At 47.3% G+C, this 24,601-nt stretch overlaps 1 protein-coding gene across 1 annotated transcript in view; it reads left to right on the top strand.

The window, feature by feature from the left end:
- Positions 1-1,138: 1,138 nt before the first annotated feature.
- The window catches only part of RECQL4 (RecQ like helicase 4), a 35,705-nt gene continuing 12,242 nt past the window's right edge, over positions 1,139-24,601 (top strand). Inside the window, exons 1-20 of the mRNA XM_078605977.1 lie at positions 1,139-1,679; positions 3,586-3,616; positions 4,656-4,738; positions 5,219-5,362; positions 6,191-7,371; positions 8,638-8,731; positions 9,915-10,038; positions 11,429-11,548; positions 11,702-11,905; positions 12,782-12,874; positions 13,176-13,312; positions 13,993-14,076; positions 15,060-15,251; positions 15,804-15,983; positions 16,595-16,793; positions 17,528-17,796; positions 18,331-18,465; positions 20,616-21,090; positions 21,546-21,675; positions 22,028-22,200. Of these exons, the coding sequence (XP_078462103.1) occupies positions 1,596-1,679; positions 3,586-3,616; positions 4,656-4,738; positions 5,219-5,362; positions 6,191-7,371; positions 8,638-8,731; positions 9,915-10,038; positions 11,429-11,548; positions 11,702-11,905; positions 12,782-12,874; positions 13,176-13,312; positions 13,993-14,076; positions 15,060-15,251; positions 15,804-15,983; positions 16,595-16,793; positions 17,528-17,796; positions 18,331-18,465; positions 20,616-21,090; positions 21,546-21,675; positions 22,028-22,200 (4,132 nt within the window). The 5' untranslated portion in view covers positions 1,139-1,595. The remainder of the gene's footprint in view (positions 1,680-3,585; positions 3,617-4,655; positions 4,739-5,218; positions 5,363-6,190; positions 7,372-8,637; positions 8,732-9,914; positions 10,039-11,428; positions 11,549-11,701; positions 11,906-12,781; positions 12,875-13,175; positions 13,313-13,992; positions 14,077-15,059; positions 15,252-15,803; positions 15,984-16,594; positions 16,794-17,527; positions 17,797-18,330; positions 18,466-20,615; positions 21,091-21,545; positions 21,676-22,027; positions 22,201-24,601) is intronic.

Below are 24,601 nucleotides of genomic sequence, written 5' to 3'. Positions count from 1 at the left end.
GTTTGTGTGTGGTGTATGACTGAGTGTGGTGTTTGTGTGTGGTGTATGACTATGGCTGTGGTGTTTATGTGTGGTGTATAACTGAGTGTGGTGTTGACTGACTGTGGCTGTGGTGTTTGTGTGTGGTGTATGACTGAGTGTGGTGTTTGTGGTGTATAACTGAGTGTTGACTGACTGACTGTGGTGTTGACTGAGTGTGGTGTGAATGTGGTGTATAACTGAGTGTGGTGTTGACTGACTGTGGCTGTGGTGTTTGTGTGTGGTGTATAACTGAGTGTGGTACATGACTGAGTGTGTTGTGTATAACTGAGTGTGGTGTTTGTGTGTGGTGTGTGACTGAGTGTGGTGTATAACTGACTGTGGTGTATGACTGAGTGTGGTGTTTGTGTGTGGTGTATAACTGAGTGTGGTGTTTGTGTGTGGTGTGTGACTGAGTGTGGTGTTTGTGTGTGGTGTATAACTGAGTGTGGTGTTTGTGTGTGGTGTGTGACTGAATGTGGTGTTTGTGTGTGGTGTATAACTGAGTGTGGTGTTTGTGTATGGTGTATAACTGAGTGTGGTGTTTGTGTGTGGTGTATAACTGAGTGTGGTGTTTGTGATGTATAACTGAGTGTGGTGTTTGTGTGTGACTGAGTGTGGTGTATAACTGAGTGTGGTGTATGACTGAGTGTGGTGCATGACTGAGTGTGGTGTTTGTGGTGTATAACTGAGTGTGGTGTATAACTGAGTGTGGTGCATGACTGAGTGTGGTGTATAACTGAGTGTGGTGTATGACTGACTGTGGCTGTGGTGTTTGTGTGTGGTGTATAACTGAGTGTGGTGCATGACTGAGTGTGGTGTATAACTGAGTGTTGTGTTTGTGGTGTATAACTGAGTGTGGTGTATAACTGAATGTGGTGTATAACTGAGTGTGGTGTTTGTGTGTGGTGTGTGACTGAGTGTGGTGTTGACTGACTGACTGTGGTTGTGGTGTTTGTGGTGTTGACTGAGTAACTCCGCCCCCCACGAACTGTGACGCCGCGCGCGCCAATAGGAGCAGCTCGCGCTCAGCTTCGTGACCTTTTATTGGCGGACGCGGGCCACGTGACACCCGCGCCGCGTCTCCATTGGCCGAGGCGGTCTCGCCCGTCGATTGGCCGGCTGGGTCGAGCGCGCGCTTTTGCAAGAGAGGAGCCGCTCAGTGCAGGGAGCCGCTCTCTGTGTGTGTGTGAACATCTCTGTGTGTGTGTGTGAACATCTCTGTGTGTGTGTGTGTGGAGTCTCTCTCTGTGTGTGTGTGGGAACATCTCTGTGTGTGTGAGGGAACATCTCTGTGTGTGTGTGAACATCTCTCTGTGTGTGTGTGTGAACATCTCTGTGTGTGTGTGTGTGGAGTCTCTCTCTGTGTGTGTGTGTGGACATCTCTGTGTGTGCAGGGAGTCTCTCTGTGTGTGTGTGGACATCTCTGTGTGTGTGGAGTCTCTGTGTGTGTGGAGTCTCTCTGTGTGTGTGCAGGGAGTCTCTCTCTCTCTCTGTGTGTGGAACATCTCTGTGTGTGCAGGGAGTCTCTCTCTCTGTGTGTGGAACTTCCTCTCCGTGCGGAGAGTCTCGTCGGCATGGAGCGCCTCGCCGCGCTCAGGAGGCGCCTGCAGCAGTGGGAGGCCGAGTTCGCGTCACTCCGGCAGCGCAAGGCCCGCAAGGTGCGGGGGGGCCGTGGGCGTGGGGGTGGCATCGCATCTCGAGTCACCGTGGCAGGGAGGTCAGAGGTCACCGTGGCAGGGAGGTCGGTGTTTACCGTGGCAGGGAGGTCAGTGGTCTCCGTGGCAGGGAGGTCAGAGGTCACCGTGGCAGGGAGGTCGGTGTTTACCGTGGCAGGGAGGTCGGTGGTCACCGTGGCAGGGAGGTCGGTGTTTACCGTGGCAGGGAGGTCAGAGGTCACCGTGGCAGGGAGGTCGGTGTTTACCGTGGCAGGGAGGTCGGTGGTCACCGTGGCAGGGAGGTCGGTGGTCACCGTGGCAGGGAGGTCGGTGTTTACCGTGGCAGGGAGGTCGGTGTTTACCGTGGCAGGGAGGGCAGAGGTCTCCGTGGCAGGGAGGGCAGAGGTCACCGTGGCAGGGAGGGCAGAGGTCACCGTGGGAGGGAGGTCAGTGGTCCCCGTGGCAGGGAGGTCGGTGTTTACCGTGGTAGGGAGGTCAGTGGTCTCCGTGGCAGGGAGGTCAGAGGTCACCGTGGCAGGGAGGTCGGTGTTTACCGTGGCAGGGAGGTCGGTGGTCACCGTGGCAGGGAGGTCGGTGTTTACCGTGGTAGGGAGGTCAGTGGTCTCCGTGGCAGGGAGGTCAGAGGTCACCGTGCCAGGGAGGTCGGTGGTCACCGTGGCAGGGAGGTCGGTGTTTACCGTGGTAGGGAGGTCAGTGGTCTCCGTGGCAGGGAGGACTCGCAGAGCGAGCAGTTCTGAGCTGCCCTCTCTACGAGCATGAGCGGATACGGCGTTGGCTCATTACAAGTTGACGTGGTTATTAATTGCTAACATATTTATTGATTATCGGCTGCGCTTGATTTCAGTGTTAAATATTATATACAGTACATGATGCACTACATACAACACCTTAATGAAAATACTGCACGTATGCACATTTTTGATGACGAAATAGTTACAGTAATAAAAAAAACCAGAAAATATAAAGTGCGATCCAGCGAAAAGTGGGGATAATTCGCTAGTCTAAAGGTTGAATCAGTCCAGCGATCGTACATTTTGTTGAATGTTGTTCAAACAAGAGCGTAGTACTACATACATCATCACCCCATGCAGAGTCTTTTGGTCTTTTGAGTTTGAAGTGGTAAGTAGGGAATAATATATCCAGTAACTTTTACAGTGGCATATTTAATTTTGTCTATTTGTGTTTATGCCAATTCCATTCCAGTAAACAATTAAAAATGCCAAAAAACATTTACAGAATACCTTAAAACACAACGTTTTGCAAAATTTAGCAAAGATAAGCTAGATTTGAAGCTTTCGTGACTGCAATGATTCATATTCTCAGGTTTTTTCGGTAAAGTCACGTAGGTAAAACATTAAAAGTAATGAAAGTAAAATAAAACAAAAAAAAAACAAAACAAAAAATTCACGACGTTTCGGAGGCAACACAAGTCTCCGTCATCAGGTGGGACCGTCATAGCTGATGCAGCTAATCTGGCTGTGACGGTCCCACCTGATGACGGAGACTTGTGTTGCCTCCGAAACGTCGTGAATTTTATTTTTATTTTTGTTTTGTTTTATTTTACTTTCATTACTTTTAATGTTTTACCTACGTGACTTTACCGAAAAAACCTGAGAATACAAAGATAAGCTCTTTTGAATAATGATGTGATTTTATCCGGCGTTTTTGAAAATCCGGCGCACCCTCTCCCCCCCAGAAGCTGCCGTATAATGGATGATCCACTCTGAGTACGTAAATAATAATTATTCGATGTGCACCGCCGGTTAATGTGGCCTGCGACTCTGCCTGTAAACTGGTTGCAGGAGTTGTATTCGGAGGTCGAACGGGAGTTTTGAGAGTCACGTGGTAGACGGGGCCGCTCACGTGTTGCCTTGTGTCTGCGTTTCAGGAGGACATCGAGGCTGAGCCCGAGATCCAAGGTGAGAGCGCTTTGGGGGGCGACTCGGTCAGGGATGGGAGGAGCTGATTTTGTCACTCGCGACTTCAGCGAAAGGCATACATGTCAACACCTTATCAGTGCATGCCTTATTACAGACCAATTCAGACCTTATTGGTCACCCCGTGCCCTTGTAAATCTCAAATTTCATCCTACAAAGTCCCATCACAAGGAGAGAAATACAAACAAATTGACAAAACATGTTTTGCCTGTATTGAAACTGCTGTATGCCGTATGGCCCTCAAAGTCAATTCCCCTGTACAAGAATAGAAGTAAACCGTATGGGTTGACAGGTATGCGGAGCCAGTGGTGTGGGGGGTGGCACGTGCTCGAAATTAGGGATTTCGATCGGATCATTGAGGTTTATTAGTAATGTATCAGCGACCCCCACTGCCACTGTGTAGCAAATTATTACGTGCCAGGGACTCTATGAGATGATAGGACAAGCCACTTTGTTGAGCTATCATTGGTGGTCAGGTCGCTTCTGAAAAATAAGTTAATACCTCAGTGGTCTTTGCCTGGTAGGATGGGGATGGTTTAGTTGTATTTGTATGTTTTTGGGTGATTTGTTTACCTTTCTTGTACTTTGCACTACAATCGTGGTTTTGTACTGTTTGTTATTGTAACGTCTCTATCATCCCCTACTGAACATCTGTAAAAAATTGCTTTATAGCGCATCGGATTCCTCCAGTATAAATACATATTCTGAATTTGAACGCCATAAGCTGCACAGAGAATGCGTGATTCTTAGCCGGGCGGCCCAGCGGTGGAGCAAACGACTTGCAATTAGAAGGTTGTGAGTTCACATCCTGGTTGAGGGTTGACTCTCGGCCCATTATCCCTCCAGGGTCGATAAAATATTTACCACTTTGTGAAGAAGTCAACATCCGTTTCTTATGGCTCTCTTTGCTGCCCTAGGAATGTGGAATGCCCACTGCTGCCTCAGGTCTGTAAATGAAAAGAGCACCACAATTTGGGGACTCACTTTGACGTTTCCTTTAACCAAGTGCCGTCTCTCCCAGGGATGTACAAGGAGTACGCAGCCCTCAAGAAGGCCCAGGCAACTGTGCAGCCGGTGGTGGAGGAGCCTTCACTTAAAGACGACGTGAGAGACGCTGCCTCGAAAAGTCCCACGCCTCGATCCTCTATCACTGCCTTGCCTGTATACACTAAGATCAAGATGTCCTCACCGTTGATGCCACCGCAGCTCCTCGCTATCAATGATTTCTCCCCTCCTTCAGAAATCCGCAGCTGCTGCACAGTAGATACGCAGCGACCACCAAGATCTGCTCTGACAGTCACCCATCATCTGAACTTAAGTCTACCCCTTGGTTGCCGGACTCGTAGAGACCGCTCCAAAGCTCATCTCGGCAATTGGCCCTCCCCAATCCTGCACGCATCTAAATAAGTGAATGTGATGCATTTCTTCTAAAGCGCTACACGGTTATTTGTATGGATATTTCCCATTTTGCTATGGCGTACATGGTTACATGGCTGTGACTCGCTGAGAAACCTGTAGACATGATGAAGTTGGTGTTGTGTCCAACATCTTGTCTGGACTTATGAATGTTGCTGCTTTTGTTAGGTCTCAGAATCGGACACGTGGGGGTCTCATCTCAACAGAAAGAATCAAATAAAATTGCCCGTGCCTCATGAAGCGTCACCACAGGGCAGCCCCGCACAGCGTTATGGCTTGAAGCTCAAAGAAAAACTGGCTCCGTTCTACAAGGCAAGTTGCTTCATGCTGTTGCAGTGTTATTATTACGACTCTGCTTATTTACCCAGGAAAGCCTCACAGAGTCTTCAAAACTATTTTTCAGGAGAGTCCTGCCAAGTATTCGCAGTAGGGGGCGACGTTGCTGTGTGTAATCACATTTGGGTATTTTTGTAAGTATTGGGATGTTTATACTGGTTCTTTCGGTAAAGTCACAAAGAAGGGAAATAATAAAATAATAATACAAATTTACAATAAAATTATCACGACGTTTCGATTGCAACACAAGCAAGCATCATCAGGTGTAAAACCCACAGCAAGAAAAATTGAAAAAAGTGGCGTCGTGAGAATTTTATTGTAGAATTGTATTTTATTTTATTATTTCCCTTCTACGTGACTTTATCGAAAGAACCAAGAATATGAATCCCTGCAGTCACGAAAGCTTTAAATCGAAATTTACATTGTTGTTTTTCTGTGGTAGGAAACTGGAGAACCCAGTGGAAATTCATGCAGTAAAGGAGGAGAACATACAAACGTCGCACAGAAAGAACCCAGTCAGGAATTGAACCCAGACAGTTATTGTTGTGAGGCACAAGTATGACCACCGTGCCACAATAACCCCCTTACAGGATCCTCCTAAAAAGCATCTCGAGACTCAAGCTGTCATACTTAAGTGTAATAATACAGTAATTTTGCTGTGACGGTTCCACCTGAAGACGGAGGCTTGTGTTGCCTCCGAAACATCGTGATTTAATTTAATTTATTTATTTTCTTTTTTTTACCTACGTGACTTTACCGAAAAAACCAAAGAGTATTGTTTTTTTATTATTATTTGTGATTCAGGATAAATACAGAGTGTCTCCTAAACAAAATGCCAGTGGAGAGAAGAAGGCAGGCGCGAGCGGCAGTGTCACACACGGGGCCAGTGCGGCGACGATGGACAAGAAGGCTTCCTGGGCCAGCATCAAGGAGCACGAGGAGCACGAGGAGGAGGAGGCCGATCTCTCGGGCCTGGCCTTCACTCGGGTGCCACCGTCCGTGACGAGGACTGTGCGTGATCTCGCCGTCCCCTCGCTCGAGAGACGGAGCGGGTGTCTTGCGGGGAGCGCTCCTACGCCCACAGGCCGGCCGGTCTCCGCCGTGGCGTCCCGGCGACGAGATTCGACAGCGGAAGGCGCGAGGGATAGGCTGCGGAAATGGTCATCTCTGGACACCGACTGGCTGGACAGGTGCCAGAGATCGACAGGGATTGCAGAATCCTGTGACCTTTCACTGGCTGTCCTCCCTGCTGCTACCTTGGATGGACTCACAGATGTCTCCCGAGACTTGGAGACTGCCACAGCCAATGATAACTGTAGTGATCATGCTGCGCTAAATGCTAAGAATGCCTTGGTAGAAATTACGCTGGGCGAAACTAAGTTAGAAACTGTGGTCCCTGTAACAAATAACTGTAACAAGGAGATGGTTCAAACTTCTGATAAACTAAGGAACAGAATTGGAAATGTTTTTGATGTATTTGAAGATATCTCAAGTGACAGAGGAAAAACGGATAAAGGATTTCTGCAGAGCGATGATGCCTTGTGTGAGAACGAGGAAAAAAGTCGAATTGAGTCGATGTCTCGTTGCCATGTAACGGAGCGTAGAGAGAATGACACCAATTTTTCAAACGTCCAATGTGCCTCCAGTGTAAAGTCGGCAAAGGAGGGTCTGCAAGATAGAGCACCGGGAAGCCCAGATGGCAGTGCGATTGTGGAGTTGGCTGAGCTTGACTCGGCATCTCCGACCCCTGTGAAGCAGAAGAGGCGTAGAGCTGCCTCTGCAAACAAAAGCAATTCCGAAAAGGCGCCAACAAAAAGAAGACGCGTGGAAGCTGGTGAGAGGAAGGAGGCGAGAGCAGATGATGAGGGGGTGGCGAGCAGTACGGAAGGTGTGCATGGCACTGCAGAAGAGTCGTCGCCTGTCAGGGACACTGGCGGTGAACGCAGCGTCTCTGCGCCTGGGAGGACCTCTGGACCTTCCTACAGGTATTGCCTTCCACATACAACTCCGCACAATGGGAACATGGATTTTCTAAAATGTATCGTACGTCAGAGTATTCTCTTGTTATTCGCGTTGGATACGTTCCGGAGATGCTCGTAAAGAGCACATTTTGTGGATAATGATATCGGGCTTTGAAAACATATCTTATCAATAAATTACCTTAAATAAATGTGTGTATGTTGAACTTCTTTCGCACCGTACGTAGCCAACTGTGCTAATCGGAGGTGCGCAGGAAGGACAACAAATCTAAACACAAAAAGCAGTTTTAAAGAAAAGAGTTTTTAATCTAGAATGAGTTTTCAATCTAGAATACATCACTTTTTTCTCTGTTTACTTGAATCACTTTATCTCTCATTGCTTTATCTCTCATCGCTTTCTCTCTCATCACTTTATCGCATCACTTTCTCTCTTGATTGTGTAGAATTCCAGATGTGATTTGCGGACAGCCAAAATCGGCGATAGAAAGTTCATGAATAACAGGGGAATACTGTACTCTATTCGATTAAAGTTTTACTGGCTTGCTCCGTGCCTGCCTTCATGGGTAACTGGCTCATGCATGGTGGTGACGTCACCTGCAACCTACAGTGTTTTTGTGGGAGGATCAGGTGTGGCGGTCGCAAGCCTCTAAGATTCAGTTTTCTACGCATCTAAAAATATTATCGTTTGATCACCACATGCAAAATGTTGTCATGTCCTGCAATTTTCATATCAGGGCTCTGCGACACATTCGATCACTATTGAGTCGTGACAATTCTACTGATGTCTTCCCCTTGGTTGTTCAGACTCGTGGAGACCACTAGTCTGACTAAATAAGCACTCAATGCGATTTACCGACTTCCCATATCTGTCCCTCCAGATGAAAAGTTTAATTATTGTTTGTACATCCCATCAGCCACACGGCCTTCTGGGAGTACATAATTTCAGAAGTATTGGTCCAACACAAGGAAAACTCTTGACCTTTTTCAACATTCAATGTCTCTTCAGCAGGGTCAAGCTTGCTTAAGCCAATGCTGGTGAATTGCCAGATGTTTTTTGGCAAAAACCGTCTGTTAGATATGGGTTCAAGTTGGACTCAAAACTTAAGAATACATCACCATTATCTTCGTTGTGAAGGATGTTTGACTGATTCTTTGCAATCGTACAAAACCCTGCACAATGGGAAGCTTGGGTACATCGTTAATTGTTGTAAGTTGGATATAGTACACAGATTACACGAAACTTGTGTTGGTGTTTTGCGTTTTTCTGGCCAGACATCAAGAGAACTTTGTTCGACTGAACTTTAAAGCAAAGACGTTTATCAGGAGAGGTCGGGGCGCTCTGAATGGGCGCCAGCTACGCAAGCAGGTGAGGGCGATGCCTTTATGGAAGTAATATTGGGGTTTTTGCATCACCAAACAGGTATAAATGTCCAGCAATGAACATTGAAAGTTTACTCTGTAAGTGAGAAACGAAGGGGCCTCAGTTCAGTTTAATTTGGTGACACAGGTGGAAAACATTCAGCGATAGGTTGTTGTGCAAGAGAGACCCACGGAGTACCTTAGGGGAGATGTAACATCGTTCGCAGAAAATAACAATACGGAACAACAATAAATGACCTGTTTACAACACGAGGTAGGCGCTTGAACATTCTTTATAGGACACGGGGAACACAAACAAAAACACAGAGTTTAAAAAGCATGGTTAACACGTGCAAATAAATGGTTATTTTAAGTAAAGTATGGAATTAAAATAAGGCTGGTGAGGGGAGTGATTTTACTTGAAACCACAAAGTGAGCTCGTTCCAATAAAGGGGAGCAGCAACATGGAAATGATCCTAAAAGAAAGTTTGATTTAATTATTGGCACATAAGGAAGCACGAGAGAGGAATGTTTAGGGCAGTGTAAGAGTGGCTGGGGGGATGAGACACTCACGCAGGTAACCCGCTGATTTGTCCTTGAGCACCTTCAAGTTCAAGTTCATTTATTAGGTATAGCCCTGTGAGCCATTCGGCTCTTGAATCGGGTGCAACCGCAACAAACAGAAAACAAAAACATGAACAAGAAAACATCTTAAAGTGACTATGTGCAAACAGAAAATCCAAGAAAAGACAGCAAAATATTGCAGAAAAAGCACCGTACACCAACGCTGTGTGCAAAAATCCCAGTGGGATGCAAGTCAAACAACAACAGCAACCACAAGACAACTTAGATTAAGGCCATCAGTCTAACTCTGTACTACAACAAACAAACATGGCCAAACCAAAACACTTTACTAAAATCACCAAAATAAAGCCATAAAAGCAATGAAACAGTGATCATAGGAACTGTGACCGAATTTTCACAATAAACGACGTAAACAACATGTACTACCAAACTCTGCAGCCATGGCTGGCTGCATGAGACGAATGATTCCCAGTTGCGCTGTGCATGGGTGTTGAGGGGAGGTAAGCTCGCATTTAAATACGAGTCGATGGCGTCACTTGCGGTAGCGAGCGCGCGGACGCCTTGCTGGGCGCTGCTCACCGTGCGTCCGCTCTGCGCGTGTGCAGGTGTATAAAGAGAAGTGGCACAAGAAGGGCCACGATTTTGGTGGTGGCAAAGGGCAAAACCGAGAGGGAAACGCCTGCTTCAAGTGTGGCCAGATGGGACACTGGGCCAGCCAGTGCGGGAAAGGTGAGTGGATGCTCCTGGTGATGAGGTGGGAATTGATGAGGTGGTGAGTCACTGCCTAGAGGACTAGCATATTGGGCCCGTGTCTCAAACCCACTTGGGTATTTACAAGAGTGGTTAAAATCGTTCTCTGTGCATTCCCGATAACCGCATGAAATAATAGCAAATAACAACTGTTTAATAAGCGGTTTATTATGATAGTTGGTTTTTTACCCTTTTATCTGGCAAGAAAACTGACACCTTTTTTTTTACAAGGAGTCATGTTTGCATTGAGCACAATACCTGCGGTCGGAATGCAAACAAAAAACACAACTCTGATAATGTATGCACCGTCCTTGAAGTTGATTGGTCCACACTGGTTTATTACCGGTTAATTACTATTTTTCATTACTAACGTTCCACTAGAAACGGTCACCGTTTCCCGACTCCTAGAACCGGCATTTGATTATAATCCACATCACAGAACTATCTCTCTAATACCGAGTGGTCATGGTTCCTCTTGCCCTACCCGGTTTCTTGTTGAGTAATTATTTAGTTTTATTCTCCACAATGACGCAACTGATTATTCTGCTATGTGTTGGAGGGTAGTCCCTCGGTTAACGTTTTTAATCCATTCCACGAAAACTACTGTAAACCTAAATTACTGTGAATCATTGAGAAAGCTGTTTCCACTGCCAAAACAGAAAACGTAATGTAAGCATAGCCAGTCGAGGTCTAAACGCTCGTAAATGGGCGTTGCTGATTGGCTGAAGCATGCTCAGCCCTCTTATGAATGCTTGGATTGGTTGAAATTGGAGCCCGCGTGTGTAACGTAAACATACTGTTAATGTAAATGTTAACGTTAGTCGAAACCATGGGGTCCTATGAGAGGCGAAACGTTGAACTGAAAAACCATTAACCGATGTCACTGTTAACCGAGGGACTACTGTCCAGTTTTGCATCGGACTAGGCCCCAGAGCTAACGGAGAGGGTTCTTTCCTATGAACATCTGGCAGTTCTCGCCAACATCGGCAAGCCTATCCTGCCGCTGTTATTATTCTTGGCCATCGTCCATCGTCCCTTCCAGTTATAGCGTGTCCTACCCAAGCCCCACTCACTTTTCTGAACAGTTGAGATGATGTATCATGCCTGCGTATGTTCTCTAATCCACATGCTCCTCTTTTTGTCTCTCTAATTCCGAGCGAGGGTCTGTCCACGCTTTGTGCACTTTCGAGTTTGTGTTCTGTATTTTTCGTGATTGGCCACGGTGTTTCTAAACTATACGTCACAGCAGATCCTGCGCTACTGATTGAAAAGTTTATTCTTCAGGCGCATGACTGTGTTACTTTACCGATTTATTCAAATACGAAGCTGCAGGTATGACAACGTTTAAAAGAGGCTTTTATTTTCCCAGGACATTTTGCAAAAAAGCCAACGAGCCCCAAAGTGGAGGAAACAGAGGAGACGACGTCCGAAGAGACGAGCCCGTTTCTCACCCTGGAAGAAGTGACAAAGATGGTGAACCCAAGTGCCGGTGAGACAGTGTCTGTGGAAAGAGTGAATCTCCGTGTGTATTTGACAGTGTCTCTCTAGACACGGTGAATCTGCACCAAGTTTTTAGATATTGAACACGTGAGATTCCACTTTGTTGCTGTAATTGGGTCCGTACCCTTTGCCATTTTCCCAGTGACGAGGTGCACAGCTGCAGCAGCTGGGCTTGCGGAGGAGGCCGGCAGCTCAACACTTAACCCAGCCGTCCATGTGCCTGAGAGCGCTAGCGACGAGAACCTGCTGCTGATGAATGTGGAGCGGCCCGAGTATGAGCCGGAGGTGGTCCAGCTGCAGTCCATCGAGCCGCTCTACCCGCCTGGGCCCAACGGGGATCCCATCGGTGAGCACCCCTCCCCAACACTCCTTCACCAACACTCCCTCACCAACACTCCCTCACCAACACTCCCTCACCAACACTCCCTCACCAACACTCCCTCAGCAACACTCCCTCAGCACCCCTCCCCAACACTACTTCACCACCCCTCCCCAACACTCCCTCAGCACCCCTCCCAACACTCCCTCAGCACCCCTCCCCAACACTTCCTCAGCACCCCTCCCCAACACTCCCTCAGCACCCCTCCCCAACACATCCCTCACCAGCACGCCCTCAGCACGCATGCTTTCTGCTTTGTCTCTGTGGGATTTAATGTCATTATTTACCGTAAACAGCCTCTGTCAAGCAGCCAGATGCCTCCACATATTTCTCCCTCCACAATATAAATAAAAGTGTTGATTATACATCCCATCAGCGACACAGCCTTATGGGAGCGCATAATTCGGCAACATTCGTTAAGCAACACGAGCAAAACCCTCAACCGGTTTCGACAGGCAGTGTCTCATCAACAGAGTCGTGCTTGGTTGAATCAAATCAATCCCGGTGAACTGCCAGATGTTTATAGACAAGGACTCTCTCTATTTGATGTGGGTCTTAGTTTAACGCAAAACTATAATACACAACATAACAAGCATTGGCTTCGTTGTAGAGAATGTAAAAGTGACCCAGATCACTCTTGCACATGATGCTATTCTGGTCTCTTTAGTTCTCACCTATTTAAACTAAATCTACTTGATAAGCAACTACATAGATAAAGGTGACAATAAATGATCCTGTGTGTTCGATTGACATTCCTGTCTCACTGCCAGGAATAGACACGTGTTTCACTATTTGTGGTGTGGGGAGTGTTGGTGAAATGCGTGTGGGTGTCTGTCATCGCAGCCACACCGCGTGAGGTGTTCTCGGTACTGAAGTCGCTCGGGTTTTCCTCGTTCCGGCCTGGGCAGGAGGCGATCGTCATGCGCATTCTGTCTGGTGAGACCCCCACCACTGCCCCCCATGGAGACCTCCTCTCTCTAATTGACATGATCCAGTGTTGGCGCATTTGCCGCATGTTGCAGAGCTTCGCGGTATGAACCCGGAAGGCCGCCCTGGTTAGTACTGCAGGGTGTAGTAACGATAAGATACTTCCTGTGTCTCTGTATCCCCATGTTATTCCCATCTCCCCATCTCCCCGTGTCATCCCTGTCGCCTTGTGTCCCTGCCTCCCCTCGTCCTCGTGTCGTATCTCCTCACATCTCCTCTCATCTCTCGACATCTTCATATCCCTATGCAGGCCTTTCCAGTCTTGTGGTGCTCTCCACTGGTGCAGGGAAGTCCCTCTGCTATCAGCTACCGGCGCTGATGTACGCACGCCGCTCGGCCTGCATCACCCTGGTCATCTCCCCGCTCGTGTCCCTGATGGATGACCAGGTGATGATCGCGCAGGCCTGACCGTGTCCTCACAGCTGCTGCATCCCCTCCGTGATTGGGTCCCCTCCCTGGCTGCGGCCTCAGTGCTGACACTACCTCGGGGGGTTGTGCTGGCGCGGCGTGGCATTGTACTGTACTGGCACAATACTCGGCAGTCCACTTTATAATATTCATCTCTTTGCATTTACATGATGCCTCGGCTACTCAAAGCGCCTTGCATCACATCTCGTCTGAAACATTTAAAGGAGGCACCCAGTGGCAGCTGCCCTTTTGTGGCACAAGGTGACTCGGCACCGGCTTACGAGTTACGAGTGGTCATTAGTTTTCCAGTAGGGGGTGGTAATTGCTATTTTTCCCAATTGAGTAATTTGTGGGTAATTTACAAGAATTGGCAAATTTGTACCGTGACGTGGCACACAATATCCTTCTTTTAATAATAATAATGCAATTTATAACGCGCGCAAATTTACGGGCGTAACGGCCGCAACTCACAGTGAAGCAGACGGCACGTAGTGTTTTACGGTTACTCGACACTGCTGTATTAACCAGGGTGGTCTGCCATATTCGAGCCGTGTACCTTAACGATTAGCAACCGGTGCTACCCTTGATCTATTACCGTTGGGCCGTGTGGCCACTGCCCCCTTGAATGTTGCGGTTTGTGCTGCTGTTCTGCGTGTCAGGTGTCGGGACTGCCTCCCGGGTTGAAGGCCGCCTGCATTCACTCGAACATGACCAAAGCACAGCGCGCAAGTGTCATCGCGAAGGTAGGGGCGATGGCAATGACTGCCCTGCCCCGCGGGTTCTTGCTGTGTCCCCAGACCTCGGAGCCCCCTGTAATCTATGCACCCTGATCTCCGTTTTCTCTGTTGCGGCATCTGTAGTTTGAAGCTTATTCTGTGTATCCAGGTGCACAATCAGGAGGTCAGGATGAGTCTTATTTGCAAGACTGACCTGGGTCACCATATAAAACAAACTACAGCAATGGACCAAATAGAAATTGGTGCAAAAATAAACTCGTTACCGAAAGGATGCGGTGTTCTTAATGCCGCAGCTAGCTGCACACACTGGCACCAGCAACTTTACATCAGTTGTAGATCACTGTCACACATGACTTGGGAACCGATGTCCACCCAACAATATAAATGGGTACTCAAGAAATAGTCAACCGGAAGGCCGGGTATGGTGGGGTAAAGTGTGGGTACGTCCACCTCTTCCAAGATGACAGATGGAGGCCCTTTTGGCGGCAGTGGCACGAGCTAGAAATTGCAGGGCTGGACCTTTACCACGCAATAAGAAAACTAAATGTAGGATTTTCATATCGCATGAGCAGTGCCGTTCATGCAGATTGCATCTCACAATCGCTGAGTAGGAACCACAGACAAGCTTTTGAAGCCTGCCAGGTGGTGAGCTGGCACGAAACACTGCTCTGCAGTTCTCTATATATTAAGATGTTTTCAGCCAATTAGTGAGTGTTTGTACATGTAGGGTAAACCGAAGCACATGGAGAACACTCATTGCATGCGAGGAGGCAAAACTCTATCTCATACAGAAGGGACAGATGATCCGAGTCCACACTTGCTGTACTGCATTTTGCTGTCGAGCTATGGTATTGCACCTCTATGCCCATGGAGACAGAGTTTTGCAAAATTTGTTATTTGTCCGATCCACCGTCCCTCCACAGTGCTGGATTACAGGCATGCATAGCCACCACTGCCTGGCACACAAACGGCGTGCGTGTGTGCCGCAGGTGAAGGAGGGTGCGGTGCACGTGCTCCTCCTGTCCCCCGAGGCGCTGGTGGGGGGGCGTGGCGGCGCGGGATTGACGTGCCTGCCCCCCGTGCACCAGCTGCCTCCCATTGCCTTCGCCTGCATCGACGAGGCGCACTGCCTCTTTGAGTGGTCACACAACTTCCGGCCCTCCTATCTGCGCCTGTGCAAGGTGAACGCTGAGTCCCGGTGCCGTCTGGAAGAGTCGGGTGCATCTGTGCATCGGTGTCCTATCGATAGGAGTATTTGTGTGCTGTCTGGAGTTGTGTGTGTGTGCTGTCTGTAGGTATGTTCATGTATCTGTGTACAGGTGGCAGGTGTATCTGTGTGCTTGACTGTAGGTGTACCTGCGTGCTGTCTGTAAAGATGTCTGTGTATCTGTGTACAGGTGTCAGGTGTATCTGTGTGCTTGACTAGGTGTACCTGCGTGCTGTCTGTAGGTATGTCTGTGTATCTGTGTACAGGTGGCAGGTGTATCTGTGCTTGACTGTAGGTGTATCTGCGTGCTGTCTGTCGGTATGTCTGTGTATCTGTGTACAATTGTCAGGTGTATCTGTGTGCTTGACTGTAGGTGAATCTGCGTGCTGTCTGTAAAGATGTCTGTGTATCTGTGTACAGGTGACAGGTGTATCTGTGTGCTTGACTAGGTGTACCTGCGTGCTGTCTGTAGGTATGTCTGTGTATCTGTGTACAATTATCAGGTGTATCTTTGTGCCGACTCTAGGTACTAAGAGACCAGATGGGCATTCGCTGCATGCTGGGCCTCACGGCTACGGCGACCCAGAACACGGTCGCTCAGATCTCACGTCACATCGGCATCACAGGAGACGGAGCGGCCGTGCGAGTGGTCGATGTTCCCCCAAACCTGCTGCTCACGATCTCCTGCGACCCAGACCGTGACCGCGTAAGATTCGCTAAATATGCACCAGATTAGCCGGAGACATCATGAAACGATTACATAATTGTGTTGGTGATGTGCTGTAATTGGGTGTGTTAATTTATTATGCATTTCCATGTCAGCTGCTGCTGCCATTAAAAGCCCTGAATGTAACCAGTACAGCAGCACTTTATAATATCCAGCGCTCGAGTCACTCGCTCACCGGCGGTCAGTCACCTCCTTGTCACTCTTCTACCACTAATACCACTGACTCTCTCATCTCATCTACACTGGGTTCAACTACCACCACATTGCAGGTTACAACAGCACATTCAGCCATTCCCTCGCACACCCACCCACCCACCCACTCACCCACTCACCCCACTGCAGGTCACCTACGCTTCTCTTTCTGCTTATCCCCCCCTCTGCTCCACTTTGGAATTTCCTCCCATTGTTTTTTTCCCAAACACTTACAATAACCTCGGTCAATTGAAGTAACGCGTTACCCGTTTATCTATTACAGCTTGATAGCGCTATTTGTTGCTGGCCACTTGACAACTTGGGCCTTTGGGCCCCTGTGCACAGCGAGTGCGTCAACAAAGTAAAATGAAGTCGATGCCGCTGTTGCTTGTCCGCAGGCGCTTGTGGAGCTTCTGAAGAGCCCACGGTTTGAGAGCCTGGAGTCCATCATTGTTTACTGCACGCGGAGGGAGGAGACGGCGCGCATTGCCGCTCTGCTCAGGACCAGTCTGCAAGACTTCTCCACTTCGCTTGCGCCCGCCGCCGATGCCGAGTCCAAGTCGGGGGCGACCAGTGGCAAACGAAAGCAGAAGAAGGGTGTGTGGAGAGGGCGTGTGCGTGCGTGTCGTCTGGTGGTGGTGCGTGCCTTTTTGGCGATGCAAAATGAGGTGTCGTTATTATTCCTCTTGTTGGCCCAGGAGAGCTTCACTGAGTCTCGTGACTTTTTAAGGTGGTTCCTGCCAATGTTGATCGTTGGGAGCGACGATTGCTGTGTGTTGCCCAATTACAGTAATTTGCAAGTGATGTTTTTATATTTGGACCATGACGCTGGCACGCAACAGCTTACGTTTTTCAAATTATGTCACGGGAACTTTGACGTCTCTTGTAAGGCAGACGGCGCATATTTGTTACGGTTAATATGCCCACAGAATTAACCGAGTGTTAGATATATATGTCAGTGTCTAATGTTGCAAGGAAATAGAGAGCAGTGTTTAGTCCCAGAACAGAAACCAACAAGACAGTTGGTGTGGGGGTATAGTTGTCTTCAGCAGGAGACCAGGACTAACTCCAGAATTAGAGGAGAGCCCGCATATCTTAGCAGATGATTTGTCTCCTCACATCTGTCCCTCAAGATAAAAAATAAAAGTATTTTGTACACATCCCATCGCAGAGAGGGTTCTTGCCAAAAGCATCTGTCAGTTTACCATCAATGATTCAGGAAACTACGCAAATTATAACTTCGTCTAATGTATCAATAGCGTGTTGTAACCTCTGTGATGCATGGACCTCTGATGAGTGCTCACCTTTATCTCGCCGCTGGGATGCTGCAGCCTCCGCCAAGGTGTCCCGGTGGTCTGCAGACTCGTACCATGCGGGCATGACGGCCGCCGAGAGGAAGGCAGTCCAGACACGTTTCATGCGAGGTGCCCTGCGCATCGTGGTGGCCACCGTGGCCTTTGGAATGGGGCTTGACAAGGCCGACGTGCGGGCCATCGTGCACTACAATATGCCCAAGAGCTTCGAGAGCTACGTGCAGGAGATCGGAAGGGCAGGCCGCGACGGCGAGCCGGCCCACTGCCACATGTTCCTCGATTCGGAGGTACCGCGACTCGGCAACAACAGAACATTTTAAAGTGATTTCCTACTCAAACGAGACTGTGCGCTGGGCCATGTCACTGCCTGATGTTCAAGTGGAATGTCACGTGCAAATACCAGGGAGTGGCACTTGTTGGATCATTGTGTTGAGTTCGTAATGGGACAGGGCAGGGCATTCAGGAATTTGAATGTTTTGACCTTTTCATTTTCAATGCATACAAAAAACTGTCGCGGGTTCTTGGACGCACATTTGACTTTGGAATTCCATCCTGTCATCTCTTTTCCCAAGCTCTAATAACCTGGCTCAATTCAAGAAAAATGTTCACTCTTACCGATTACAACTGTAATAGTGCTGCCTGCCATTTTGGGCCTGTGCTCTGAAACTGTTAAAGAAAGCCTCAGTGGCAGAGATGTTGCGGAAGAAAACAATGGGATTAATTGGCTGATTTGCACAGTGGATTGGGTGTCGGTCTCGCGAGCTGCCTGCGCCACGGAGCGGAATGTGCCTCCTGTGAACTAACTCTTCATTCCACTGCAGGCCAGAGACCTGCAGGAGCTGCGCCGACACATCTACGCCAACACCATTGACAGGATCACCGTGAAGAAGCTCCTGCAGAAGGTGTTTCCTGCCTGCAAGTGCAGGCAGCTGCACCTTTGCAGACAACAGCTGGAGGTGAAGTTTATATAACTCGGCACGTGGTCCAGAATTAGCGCGTTTGCCGCTTGTTGCAGAAGTTCGCGGTTCTTATCTGGAAGCTCATCCCGGTTAATAGTGCAGTGGCGTGGTATTAACCGTAAAATACTAAGCATCGTCTACTCTACTGATAGTTGGACGTTAAAGATCCTGTAACGCCGTTTGAATCAGAATAGGCCATTGCATGCCGGCACCACAGTCCAAATTTGCTCCTTTTCTAAAAATTGGGAATTGTAACAATCGTCACCTCCTACTGGGAAAACTTGGCAGAACTGTCTTCAAAAAGAGTCTTGAGACCCTGAGGCTTTCTGGATAACTGAGCTTAATAATCACGAGGGTTCCCAGTCACCTACACTGGAGTTGTAATTCAAGTACAGTTTCCTCACTTACTGGCATGACTTGGAAACTTGCATGCAGCATTGACCATTACTGAAAATGTAATTGGTTTGTATATTCAATAAATGTGCAAGGCTCTCGGTTATAGGAGTTGAATATAGCATGCTGGTTAGTGCGCTGCACTATGGATTCGGTGACCTGAGTTTTATTTTTCAATTTAAAGCTTTCGTGACTGCAGGGATTCATCTTCTTGGTTTTTTTGGTTATGGTCACGTAGAAGGGAAGTAATAAAATAATAAAAAATAAAACATAATAAAATGAAACAATTCTCACGACGTTTCGGCCACAACGCAAGCAGCCGTCCTCAGGTGAAGAATGAGACAATCCAAGCTAGGAGCTTACATATAAGCTGGGTTGGGGGTGGGAGAAGAGCGCCTTAACAAAAAGAATGTGCATATCAAGAGGAATTTAGCATATACATGGGAAATGCGCAGGGGGCGGGGGGGCTTCAAAGTCATACCATGCCCACGCACTATGCAGGATCAAGAGCACCAAGGGGGGGTGCAGGGATTAGCATTAACAAAGGAAAGGAATGCCAATGATAAGTAGATGCAGTTACTAAACAACACCGTAGAAAACTAAAGTATAAACTACATACAAAAAACTAAAATATAAACTGCATAGCACCATCAGTATACTTACTATACTCTACAATAAGCTGAGTTACTAACAGCAAGTAATACATTACAATTCTACGTCGTAAAAGTTATATAATATGCTTCCATCTAAACTTTATTCTCTTACATCAACCGAGCATATACCGTACTATATACTGCCATAGATAAACCCAACATTAAATTATATACTGTATTGCAATAAACCACATTTCAACATAACACTATGTATTATTCTACCTACCCTAATGTGTATCAAAATGGTTTAAAATAAATACATAGTGTTATGTTGAAATGTGGTTTATTGCAATACAGTATATAATTTAATGTTGGGTTTATCTATGGCAGTATATAGTACGGTATATGCTCGGTTGATGTAAGAGAATAAAGTTTAGATGGAAGCATATTATATAACTTTTACGACGTAGAATTGTAATGTATTACTTGCTGTTAGTAACTCAGCTTATTGTAGAGTATAGTAAGTATACTGATGGTGCTATGCAGTTTATATTTTAGTTTTTTGTATGTAGTTTATACTTTAGTTTTCTACGGTGTTGTTTAGTAACTGCAGCTACATATCATTGGCATTCCTTTCCTTTGTTAATGCTAATCCCTGCACCCCCCCTTGGTGCTCTTGATCCTGCATAGTGCGTGGGCATGGTATGACTTTGAAGCCCCCCCGCCCCCTGCGCATTTCCCATGTATATGCTAAATTCCTCTTGATATGCACATTCTTTTTGTTAAGGCGCTCTTCTCCCACCCCCAACCCAGCTTATATGTAAGCTCCTAGCTTGGATTGTCTCATTCTTCACCTGATGACGGCTGCTTGCGTTGTGGCCGAAACGTCGTGAGAATTGTTTCATTTTATTATGTTTTATTTTTTATTATTTTATTACTTCCCTTCTACGTGACTTTACCGAAAAAACCAAGAAGATGGACCTGAGTTTTATCCCAAGCCACGGGTGAGCATCGTTAACGATTGCACTGACCAATGTGGTGAAGTATGGTCAATAACCCCCCACGACCAACATCCAGCAGTGCGCTGTACATTACGGTTTCCACTGAAACGTGTCAAGTGTGCGCTTAGCGTTGTATTTCTGTGGGGCGTGTGTGCCGCAGATGGAGAAGGAGTTTGGTTACGTGCGTGATGACGAGATGGCAGATATCCCCGACCCCGTATCGGAGACCGCCACGGCCGAGTGTTCTCACGTCGTCGAGGAATCCGGCGAGCAGGAGTCGGTTGAGAATCCGTGCTCCGACGACATAATGTCAGCAAGGGAGGCTGCGGATAAACCATTTCGACAAGAGGATGATGCGTTGGAAAAGGTGACAGATTCCCAACGTAGAGCGTCCCCCGGTCCTCAAGGCGGAACCCATGAGGACCCTACTTTGCAAGCGACGGGACTTGGCGATGCTTTTGCCACGGGTGGCGGTGACGGTTCAGCTCATCTCTCTCGTCCCTTGGATTCTCGCTGGAATGGAAACGATGGAAACGAGGGAGAGCGAGAGGCTGGGGTTCCAAGGCTGTGCAATGGTCACGAAAGGGCAATCCCCATTGAATCCAACGTGGAGGCCCTGGACATGATAGAAGAAGGTGATGTTCTATTCCTAGACCAGCGAGTCACACGGCATTGATTGTGTGTTATTCACACGTCATTTTGTTCGATTCACACAGCATTTTGGCGGAACTTTGGCGCAGTGGTAGTGCTCGTGCCTCAACAAGATGGGCCTGGGTTTGATTCTAGACCCGGGTACCTTTGTGTGGTTTTATACCCCTGTTCTGCCATGGATTTCCTCTGGGTTCTCTGATTTACTAGCATAGCAAAAAAAGACACAATGTGTCCGGTATTGGCCAAAATCTCAATGCTGAATAAAAAAATAATCTGCAAATTACTCAATTGGGATGACGCTTTACAATTCCAGTCCCTTCCTGAGAAAACTTGGCAGGACTGTCCTGAAAGAGAGTAAAGAAGTGTCGTCGTCGCGATAATAATTAGCGAGTGTTCTTCATAATGGGATGCGTTCACGCCGCCGTTCTGTGGCTCGCAGGCATCGAGACTCTGCTGTGCTACCTGGAGCTGCACCCGCGGCGCTGGGTGGAGTGCCTGCACCCGACCATGGCCACCTGCCGCATCCGCTGCTACGCGGGGCCTGCGCAGCTCCGCCAGATCGCAAAGAGGTGACGAGCGCACAAGTCAGAGGGGGTCGCTCTGAGAACCGGCCGGGTTTTCGTTTCCCCGTTTGAAGCCATAAGCCTGTGGTAGAAAAAAACACATTCCTATGGTGGGACGAGTCTCTCTTTAGGACGAGCACTGTTGCCTTCCTCACAAAGCGGTGCTCGTTTTATCGATCCCAGATGGATGATGGGCAGAGTCAACCCCCAAGCCGGGTTTGAAATCGTAACCTTCCGATTGCGAAGCCACTTGCTCTGCCACTGAACCACCTGACTGGTTTTATTGTTGTAAGAGCAAAGGATTGCGGTGTCTTCGTGCATTGAGAGTAAGGGGCGTGTATTTGTTCTGTCTTGGCAGCTGTTTGCCGGTGGCCGTGGTGATTGCCCGCGAGCGCTTGAGGGGACAGAGCTTTGAGGGCCGGAGCGAGCTGGAGTTCGACGTGGTGGAGCTGTGCGATAGCATGGCCTGGGAGCTGTATGCCGTCAAGAGGGACCTGCTGCAGCTGCAGTGGCAGAAGGAGCCCCGTGGGGGTAGGTCACGTTCGTGCGTAAAGCAGTGCTGCGCACGATTGTGCACCTTTGATAGACTGCAACATGAAGCAGTCGGGGTGATTGGTGATCCAGCACTCACTGATTCACTCCTCCAGTCACTCGCTCACCGGCGGTCAGTCGCCTCATTATGTTATCAATCTTGCCAAACTCAAACAAAACTAAAGAATTTTAATTTTACCAGGTAAGGCCCACTGAGCTATGTAGCTCTTTTTCAGGAGCGACCTGGCCACAAATGATAGCTCAACGAAGTGGCTTATCATGTGGAAATTTATAGCAGCCAAATACTCTAAACTCATATTTCTACATGTGGAGGGAAAAACCGGAGGAACACGCACCTATTGCAACTTTGACAGTGCCGTTTGTTCCTGGCCACTTGATATTTTGGACTTTTCCACCTGTGTTGAGCAATTGCCTTAAAAAAATATATAATGGTGATCTAGATTTGAAGTTTTCGTGACTGCAGGGATCCATACTCTTTGATTCTTTCGGTAAAGTCATGTATAAATTAAATAACGACGTTTCGATTGCAACACAAGCAAAAGGTGGGGAAACCACAGCAAGAAAATTTCTTGCTGTGATTTTCCCACCTGAAAATTTCTTGCTGTGATTTTCCCACCTGAAAATTTCTTGCTGTGATTTTCCCACCTGAAAATTTCTTGCTGTGATAGTCTCACCTGAAAATTTCTTGCTGTGATATTCCCACCTGAAAATTTCTTGCTGTGATTTTCCCACCTGACAATTTCTTGCTGTGATTTTCCCACCTGAAAATTTCTTGCTGTGATATTCCCACCTGAAAATTTCTTGCTGTGATTTTCCCACCTGAAAATTTCTTGCTGTGATTTTCCCACCTGAAAATTTCTTGCTGTGATAGTCTCACCTGAAAATTTCTTGCTGTGATATTCCCACCTGAAAATTTCTTGCTGTGATTTTCCCACCTGACAATTTCTTGCTGTGATTTTCCCACCTGAAAATTTCTTGCTGTGATATTCCCACCTGAAAATTTCTTGCTGTGATTTTCCCACCTGAAAATTTCTTGCTGTGATTTTCCCACCTGAAAATTTCTTGCTGTGATTTTCCCACCTGAAAATTTCTTGCTGTGATATTCCCACCTGAAAATTTCTTGCTGTGATTTTCCCACCTGAAAATTTCTTGCTGTGATATTCCCACCTGACAATTTCTTGCTGTGATATTCTCACCTGAACATTTCTTGCTGTGATTTTCCCACCTGAAAATTTCTTGCTGTGATTTTCCCACCTGGAAATTTCTTGCTGTGGTTTTCCCACCTGAAAATTTCTTGCTGTGATTTTCCCACCTGAAAATTTCTTGCTGTGATTTTCCCACCTGAAAATTTCTTGCTGTGATATTCCCACCTGAAAATTTCTTGCTGTGATATTCCCACCTGAAAATTTCTTGCTGAGATATTCCCACCTGAAAATTTCTTGCTGTGATTTTCCCACCTGGAAATTTCTTGCTGTGATATTCCCACCTGACAATTTCTTGCTGTGATATTCTCACCTGAACATTTCTTGCTGTGATTTTCCCACCTGAAAATTTCTTGCTGTGATTTTCCCACCTGGAAATTTCTTGCTGTGGTTTTCCCACCTGAAAATTTCTTGCTGTGATTTTCCCACCTGAAAATTTCTTGCTGTGATATTCCCACCTGACAATTTCTTGCTGTGATATTCCCACCTGACAATTTCTTGCTGTGATTTTCCCACCTGGAAATTTCTTGCTGTGATTTTCCCACCTGAAAATTTCTTGCTGTGATTTTCCCACCTGACAATTTCTTGCTGTGATATTCCCACCTGAAAATGTCTTGCTGTGATTTTCCCACCTGAAAATTTCTTGCTGTGATTTTCCCACCTGACAATTTCTTGCTGTGATATTCCCACCTGAAAATTTCTTGCTGTGATTTTCCCACCTGACAATTTCTTGCTGTGATTTTCCCACCTGAAAATTTCTTGCTGAGATATTCTCACCTGACAATTTCTTGCTGTGATTTTCCCACCTGAAAATTTCTTGCTGTGATTTTCCCACCTGAAAATTTCTTGCTGTGATTTTCCCACCTGGAAATTTCTTGCTGTGATTTTCCCACCTGGAAATTTCTTGCTGTGGTTTTCCCACCTGAAAATTTCTTGCTGTGATTTTCCCACCTGAAAATTTCTTGCTGTGATTTTCCCACCTGACAATTTCTTGCTGTGATTTTCCCACCTGACAATTTCTTGCTGTGATTTTCCCACCTGGAAATTTCTTGCTGTGATTTTCTCACCTGACAATTTCTTGCTGTGATTTTCCCACCTGGAAATTTCTTGCTGTGATTTTCCCACCTGACAATTTCTTGCTGTGATTTTCCCACCTGAAAATTTCTTGCTGTGATTTT

The sequence above is a fragment of the Lampetra planeri genome, chromosome 25 (assembly GCF_965212315.1).
Source record: "Lampetra planeri chromosome 25, kcLamPlan1.2.h2, whole genome shotgun sequence".
Lineage (NCBI taxonomy): Eukaryota > Metazoa > Chordata > Hyperoartia > Petromyzontiformes > Petromyzontidae > Lampetra > Lampetra planeri.
This window is presented reverse-complemented; position numbering and strand designations above follow the sequence as displayed.